This window comes from Tupaia chinensis, unplaced genomic scaffold, assembly GCF_000334495.1.
Source record: "Tupaia chinensis unplaced genomic scaffold, TupChi_1.0 Scaffold000514_1, whole genome shotgun sequence".
Classification (NCBI taxonomy): Eukaryota; Metazoa; Chordata; class Mammalia; order Scandentia; family Tupaiidae; genus Tupaia; species Tupaia belangeri.
In genome coordinates, this window is record NW_006160027.1 from 18067 (window position 1) to 26685 (window position 8619).

The following is an 8619-nucleotide window of genomic DNA, read 5'->3' on the forward strand; positions in this document are numbered from 1 at the left end:
TTTCCCTATTGGAATGCCTTTCATTCCATTCTCTTGTCTGATTGCATTGGCTAAGACTTCCAGTACTATATTGAATAGGGGTGGAGAGAGTGGGAACCTTGTCTTGTGCTAGTTTTTAGTGAAAAAGCTTTCAGCTTTTCCCCATTCATTATAATGCTAACTATAGGTTTTTCATAGATGGCTTTTATTATGCTGAGAAACCATCCTTCTATGCAGATTTTACTGAGTCTTAGTCATGAAGGAATGTTGTATTTGTCAAATTTTCTGCATTGATCAAAATGATCATATGGTTTTTATCCTTTCTGCTAATATGGTGTATTACATTTATGGTTTTGTGTATGTTGTGTATGTTGAACTACATATGTTGATTCCTTGCATCCCTGGAATAAAGTCTACCTGGTCATAATTAATAATCTTCTTTATATGCTGTTTATATGTGATTCCTGTATCTTGCTGAAAATTTTTGCATCTATGTTGATCAGAGATATAGGCCTGTAGTTTTCCTTTTCCTTTTTTGTTGTATCTTTATCCGTTTTGGAAATGAGTTTGGGAATGAATTTGGAAGGGTTCCTTCCTTGTGGATGTCTAGAAAAAGTCTGAGTAGAATGAAGGTAACAGCTTCTTTAAAAGTTATAACTTTAGAAGTGAAGCTATCAGGACCTGGACTTTCTTTGTTGGGAAGTTATTTATTACTGATTCAATCTCATTGCCTGTTACAGGTATATTCAGGCTTTCTATGTTCTTCTGAGTCAATCTGGGTAGATAATATGTGTCCGGGAATTTGTCCATCTCATCCAGGTTTTCTGCCATCTTTAGCAAATGGTGTTGGAAAAACTGGGTATCCACCTGCAGAAAGATGAATCTGAGCACCTATCTGTCACCATTAACAAAAATCAACTAAACGTGGATTACAGATCTAAACCTAAGACCCCAAACCAGAAAATTACTGGTGGAAAACACTGGGGAAACTCTGGGAGATATTGAGGTGGGCAAAGACTCCTTAAGCAAGACTCCCAAAGCACAGACAATAATCTGTAAAATAGACAAGTGGGATTATATCAGATTAAGAAGTTTCAGAACAGCAAAGGACACAGTAATTAGTGTGAATGGACAACCCTCAAAGTGGGAAAAATTTTTTGTAAACTATGCCTAGATAACGGATTGATAACCAGAATACAAAAAGAACTCAAGTGACTTACCCAGAAGGAAATGTTAAACCCAATTTAAAAATGGGAAAATAAACTGAATAAATAACTGTCTAAGGAAAACATACAAATAGCCAAACAGCATATGAAAAAATGCTCAACATCCCTCATCATAAGGGAGATGGAGATCAAAACTACAATGAGATACCACTTAACCCCAGTCAAAGAAAACAAAGAAAATGATAAGTGCTGAGGGGGATGTGGTGGGAATGTAAATTGGTCCAAACCACTGTGGAGAACAATATGGAGGTTCCTCAAAGACCTTCAAATAAAACTACCATATGACCCAGTAATTCCATTCCTGGTTATCTACCCAAAGGATAGGAGAATGCTCAGTCAGAAAAGCACTTGCACATCTGTATTTATTGAGGCATTATTCATAATTGCTAAGACATGGAACCAACCCAAATGTCTACAAACGGATGTAATCCCATTTACCATAACCACAAAAAATATGGTACCTAGGACTAAATCTAACCAAAGAGGTCAAAGACCTCTACAAAGATTTCTTAAACATGTGACAAAGAGAACAAATTATAACCATAAAAAACAATCAATTGGAAAGTATAAAAATTTGAAACTTATTCTTCAAAAGAAAAGGGAAGTCATAGACTACAAAAATATTTGCAAAACATTTATCTAACAAAGTACTTTTATAAAGAATATATGAAAATGGCTCCTACTCAACTCTAAAAAGACCAATGACCCAATTAACAAACAGGCAAAAAATTTGCAGATTTTTGCCAAAGAAGATACGTAGATATAATTATTCCTTTAAAAAATGTTCTTCAACGTGCATCTGAATATCTACTCTTTCTTTTCTTTTTTCTGTTTTTTTAAAATTTGCTATAGGACATGTGTACTTGAGAGAGAGAGAGAGAGAGAGAGAAAGCATCTCTCATGGGGAATGGTCATGCCTGTTCCATTTCTCCCTCTTTGGTCATATACACAGATATATCCAGTATGATTTTCAAACCGTTGGGTTTACCCACCTTAACAACCACACCAATGGCTGGCTCCTGAAATAATTTTTTTACTGTCTATTTAAATCTAGTACAGGGGCCAGCAGGTGGCATGGCAGTTAAGGTGCTAGATTCCCATATGGCCACCTGTGGTTCAAATCTTGGACCCAAAGTCTTGAAAATCACACTGTGTGCATATGTGTGCATGCCCAAAATCCTGAGAGGAGCATGAAAGAGAAGGAACTGCAGCGTGGCCATCCTTCCTGGGGAGTGATATCTCATTTTCTCAAGGAACTGCAGCGTAGCCATCCTTCCTGGGTAGTGATATCTCATTTTCTCCCTCAATGTCTCTCTCCAGTAAGTGCACATACTTTAAGGGAAAAAAAAAAACTAAAAAAAATTAATAGATCTAATGTATGGAAAAGTATACAAATCATAACTCTACATCTTGATGACTGTCAGAAATTGAGTATTACCTGGGATACAATCACTTACATGAAGCCATACGACATAACAAAAACCCCTGTGACATTACATGGGGTGGGGATCTTGAAAAATACATATAAAGAAGCTTTTCCGGGAACCAGCAGTTAGCGTAATGGCTATGTCGCTGGACTCCCACGTAGTCGACTGCGGTTCACATCCCGGACCCGGTGGCTTAAAACTCACGCCGGGCACGTGTGCGTGCGTGCCCAAGATCCCGAGAGGAGAATGGAGGAGAAGGGATTGCGGTGTGACCATCCCCCCTGGGGGGTGATTTCTTGCTTTCTGTCTCTATGTCTCTCTCTGTCTGTCTGGCGAGCGCACGCGCCCTACAGTGAAAATCTCTCTCCAAAAAAAAAAAGAAGCTTTTCCCATTCCTGGGAAATGTGACTCATTCATTCATGGGTGTGTCATCCCACTATAGTGAATGATATGGCAGGGTCCTAGGACTGGATTTTGTGAATGGAATCCCCCTTTCCTCAGGGTAAGTGGTCATTTCACACTAGACACCAATTAGGGAGTTTATGTCTTTAAGTATTGTTGGCAGGCTTATTACTGCTAGAAAGGGAGGTCTTCCTGGGAATAAAACCTACTTCATGAAAGCAGAGATGAGAAGCAAAGAAGAACCTCAGTTCTGTTAAAGCACATTGTCTGCATTCTGGATTAAAGCCAAGGTTGTATGTTAATTTACCTGTTCTCTCTGCTGGGACTGAGCCTGTGGTCTCACTAACTGTTCAAGCCAGCTTAGGTTGAGCACTGAGTGTCCTGCTTCTCATGAATATCCTATGAGATAAATACTATTGTCTTTATTTTACAGAGAATGTAATAGAACCCAAGAAGTTTGTTGATGTGCTCAAAGCCACATAAGCCAGTTCAAGTCTTCTGACTCCAAGTTACAAAAGTTCTGTGTATGAAATCCATAGTTATTACAAAACTTTCCAGTAACTCTGTGTGAGGAAACTTTGAAAATTTCATAGAAATTAAGGAATTAGGGACCAGCAGATGGTGTAATGGCTATGTCGCTGAACTCCCATGTAGTCAACCGCGGTTTGAGTCCCGGACCTGGTGGCTTAAACTCATGCTGGGAGCATGTGCATGTGTGCCCAAGATCCTGAGAGGAGAGTGGAGGAGAAGGGATTGTGGCATGGCCATCCCCTCTAGGGGGTGATTTCTCACTTTCTGTCTCTCTGTCTTTCTCTAGCTTTCTGGTGAGAGCACACGCTCTATAGCAAAAACCTCTCCAAAAAAAGAAAAAAAAAAAAGAAAAGAAATTAAGGAATTAAAATATAGGTTTATTTTGGTGCCAAAAAGAAAAAAAATGAAACCCATACATAGTATTTTTATGTCTTTTAATGAACTTTTTGAAGTCTTGTCATATTTTCATTTGAAAGATAAATAGTTTTGGAGTGGAGGAACACCCAACTTTTCTTCCAAGAGTCTACAATATCATTGCCTTTATTATTATTTTATTTTATTAAAAAATTTATATTTAGTCACATTACATCTTACAGCATACAAAATATTTTTATCCCACTGTGAATACAGTATGTATTTCAAGTCTATTTGTCTTCCACCATTGCACAAACTGTATTCTGTTTGATCAGATCCTCTACCTTGCTCACACCCTCACCCCACGTCCTCTTTTTTTCTGTTGATAACATTCACTTGGCCTCTGCTTTTACTTCCTGTTGGGAGACATTACGGTAAAACCGAGTCTCTAGTGTGAAGAGGTGTTCATTCCCTGTAGATCATCAGAAAGACTTGTGCCCCAAGTTTGTTCTCTTGAGCTTTCTCACGTGAGGGCCAAGTTCAAGCCTCTTTTGTTTTCATACAAAATTATAGGAAGATCTGTAAGAGATTCTGAGTTCTCATGGGAGGAATTCTCCAGGCACTGTGATTTACCATCATATAATATTATAGAATCAGTGCACTGAATAAGTCCTATTTACGAATGGATGGCTTTTGACTAGTGGTGAAACCTCTGATGGAAGGAGCATGAACATTATAGAGAGAATCAATAGGTAAGAAAGTGCGGATTGTGCTTATGCACCCTTAATAGGTTTTCTATTTATAGTTCTCACTGGTAGTTGAACTGTTGTCTCAGTGTTTTAGGAATCATTAGGCATAGCTGAAATGTTCGAAGCAACAGACTTTTTGGGTGGATACCAGTCATTTTTTTTTTCTTTTATGAGAAAAGTATAGGCAGTAATTAGAGTGTAGGTACTTTGCATGCACTGTTCATCAAATTTTGAGTTTGCAACTGGAAGGGAACTTGGTCAATTAGTCCAACACTTGATGTAGTTTGTTTGGCAAGCTAAAATGTAGTAAAAGGAGTAATCTGCCTAAATATTACATGTCCATGAGTGATCTGAGATATTGTTAGGGTCTTCTACATTACACAGAAAAAATGGAAGCTTCATAGTTGTTCTAATTGGTCATGACAGTTTTGTTCCATTATATGCATTTAATAATTTCTGTGAGTGTTTTCTATTTCTTTTTTTTTTCTTTTTTTTGTGGAGAGGTTTTTGCTATAGGGTACATGCGCTCGCCAGAAAGACAGAGACAGACAGAGACAGAAAGTGAGAAATCACCCCTTAGGGGGATGGCCATGCCACAATCCCTTCTCCTCCATTCTCTTCTCGGGGTCTTGGACATGCACGCACACACACTCGCATGGGTTTAAGCCGCTAGGTCCAGGACTCGAACTGTGGTCGACTACATGGGAATCCAGCGACATAACCATTATGCCATCTGCTGGTCCCAGAGTGTTTTCTATTTTTATATGATACTCTAAATTTTCTAACTTTCAGAATCTATTCAATTTTTTTGTATATTTGGTAGTGACTACATATTGTTCTTTTTTTTTTTCTTGGTAGAAATGAATTTTAAATACTCGATCCTGCATAGCCTATGTTTCTAATTTTGAGGGTTTTTTTTTTTTGAGAGTTTTTTTTTTTTCTATAGGGCACTTGTGATCGCCAGAAAGACAGAGAGAGACAGAGAGACAGAAAGAGAGAAATCACCCCCCAGTGAGGATGGCCACCCCGCAATTCCTTCCTTCTCCATTCTCCTTTCAGGATCTTGGTCACGCACACACACACACCCGGTGTGAGTTTAAGTCACCGGGTCTGGGACTCGAACTGCAGTCGACTACATGGGAATCCAGCGACATAGCCACATAGCCATTACACCAACTGCTGGTCCCGGGGCTTTTTTTTTTTATATGAAAAATGTAGTAATTGTGGTTAACATAAGCATTCAAAATTAATATGTGACTATGGTCAAACTAAGGAATAAATCAACTGGCCTTCTACTACCTGATAATATCCTAAATCTCTGAACTCAGAGTAACATTATCTGTATTCAGATGTCTCCTCTATCCTTCTGGCTTTTTCATCTCCCACAGTGTATTTTTATCTTGTTTTCGAAACATCACACACAGGTCATTAGGCTTCCATTGTAGTGATAAGGTATCACACCTTTGTACTTGCATAAGTCAGGCTTCCTTCTGTTTTCCTTCTTGCACCTGCTGCTCTTCCACCCATGACATTTGGTAATTATGCTTATTTCTCCTCCCTCCTCTTTCAGCTGTAATACTCCCCTCATTTAAATTTCTAAGGCACTAGTTATCATTTGTATTTCTCAATTATATTGTGTACTGTTTGCTTTTCTTTTAGATACTCTATCTTTTAGGGGTAGAATCTGGATTTTCTAATATTTTTATTCATTTACTAAAACATATTGTTTTAGCTTCTATTATTGGCCAGGGACTGTCATAGGCGTTATGTATATAGCAAAGAACAAAATGAAATCTTTGTTATCCTGAGGTTTATATTCTAATGAGGAATTTGTGTGTGTATATACATATACATATATGTGTGTATATACATGTACTGTATATATGGGTGTGTGTATATATATTTTCAATTTTTTAGTTGGTGATAATGAAAAAAAATAGGACAAGGGACATAGGAGTTAGAGAGTACTGGTTAAGGGGTCAGAAGCTATTTTATATAGCATGGTTCGTCCTCTGTTAAGGTCTAGGCTCAAATGTTTGCCTGAGTGTACAAACAGAAAATGGTAGATGGTAAACAGTGTTTGTTCTAGAATTAATAATTAAATGAACTCGTTTTTTTTTTTTTTTTGAGAGATTTTTGCTATAGGGTGTGTGTGCTCACCAGAGAGAGAGAAAGAGAGAAAAGGGAAGTGAGAAATCACCTCCTAAGGGGGATGTCCATGTTGCAATCTGTTTTCCTCCACTCTCCTCTTGGGATTTTAGGTACATATGCACACATGCCCAGTGTGAGTTTGAAACCTCTGGATCTGGGACTTGAACTGTGGTCAACTACATGGGAGTCCAGAGACAAAGCCATTACACCAACTGCTGGTCCCCAATACGTGTATCTTTTTTAAAAAAGATTTTTGCTATAGGGCAAGTGTTCTTGCTGGAGAGACAGAGAGAGATAGAGAGACAGAACATGAGAAATCATCCCCAGGGGGGATGTTGACACCACAATCCCTTCTCTTCCATTCCTTTCTCTGGATTTTGGGCATGTGCACACACATGACCAGAGTGAATTTTAAGCTGCCAGGTCCGGGATTTGAACCATGGTTGACTATGTGGGAGTCCTGTCATGTAACCAGTTATCTGCTCGTCCCAATATGTCTCTTTTTTAACACTATGTTATTTGTCTTAAATTTTATATTCACATAAAATTGAGAAAAATAGATGAAATCTATATATTATGGGAATAGAACTTGAGATATAAAAGGTATTTATATTTGCTTTAAGGCTATGTTTTATTTTAAACTATTATATATCATATACCTAGTAAAATAGAATTTTAATATTTTGTACTCTTCAGACAAGATTTCTGACCCAGAATTTTTTTTTTTTACTTCTCCTTTTGAATTTGAGAGATTCATTATTCCATGTAATTGACCAATCTCCAAAAAGGCCAAAATTGATTCTGGTTATGATGGGTTCCTCTTCTCGCCTTCTGCCAAGACTTTATGGGGTAAATGCAGAATGGACCTCTCAGGTATTTAACTATGACTTTATTGTTTACATACTTTTGTATGTCCATGAAAACGTAACATGTAAGCTTCACCATTGACATGAGAAGACAAAATCAAAGCTCTGCCATTGAATTCATCCTCTTGGGCTTTTCGAACTTTCCTGAACTCCAAGAGCAGCTATTTGGGCTTTTCCTGGTTATTTATCTAGTGACCCTCATGGGAAATGCCATCATCATAGTCATCATCTTCCTGGACCAGAGCCTTCAAGTCCCCATGTACCTGTTTCTCCAGATGTTGTCTGTGGTGGAAGTGAGTTTCAGTGCAGCCATTATGCCTGAAATGCTCATGGTCCTCACCACAGAGAAAACGACAATTTCGTTTGTGGGTTGTTTTGCACAGATGTATTTCATCCTTCTTTTTGGTGGCACTGAATGTTTCCTCCTGGGGGCAATGGCTTATGACCGATTTGCTGCAATCTGCCATCCACTGAGCTACCCAATGATTATGAACAGAAGGGTTTTTCTGAAATTGGTGATGTTCTCTTGGGCCTCAGGGATCATGGTAGCTACTGTGCAAACCACATGGGTATTTAGTTTTCCCTTTTGCGGCCCCAATGAAATTAATCATCTCTCTTGTGAAACCCCCCCAGTGCTAGAGCTCGCATGTGCAGACACCTTTTGGTTTGAGATCTATGCTTTCACGGGCACCATTTTGATTGTCATGGTTCCTTTCTTGTTAATACTTTTGTCTTACATTCGAATCCTCTTTGCCATCCTGAAGATGCCATCAACCACAGGGAGGCAAAAGGCCTTTTCCACCTGTGCCTCCCATCTCACTTCTGTTACCCTCTTCTACGGCACAGCCAACATGACGTATTTACAACCCAAATCCAGCTATTCACCAGAAACCAAGAAACTGATGTCCTTGGCTTACACATTGCTCACACCGCT

General features: G+C 38.6%; 1 protein-coding gene across 1 annotated transcript in view; it reads left to right on the forward strand.

The window, feature by feature from the left end:
* The first annotated feature begins 7768 nt into the window (after positions 1-7768).
* The window catches only part of LOC102479346 (olfactory receptor 10A3), a 972-nt gene continuing 121 nt past the window's right edge, over positions 7769-8619 (forward strand). Inside the window, exon 1 of the mRNA XM_006156704.3 lies at positions 7769-8619. This exon is cut by the window's right edge and continues 121 nt beyond it. Within this exon, the coding sequence (XP_006156766.3) occupies positions 7769-8619 (851 nt within the window).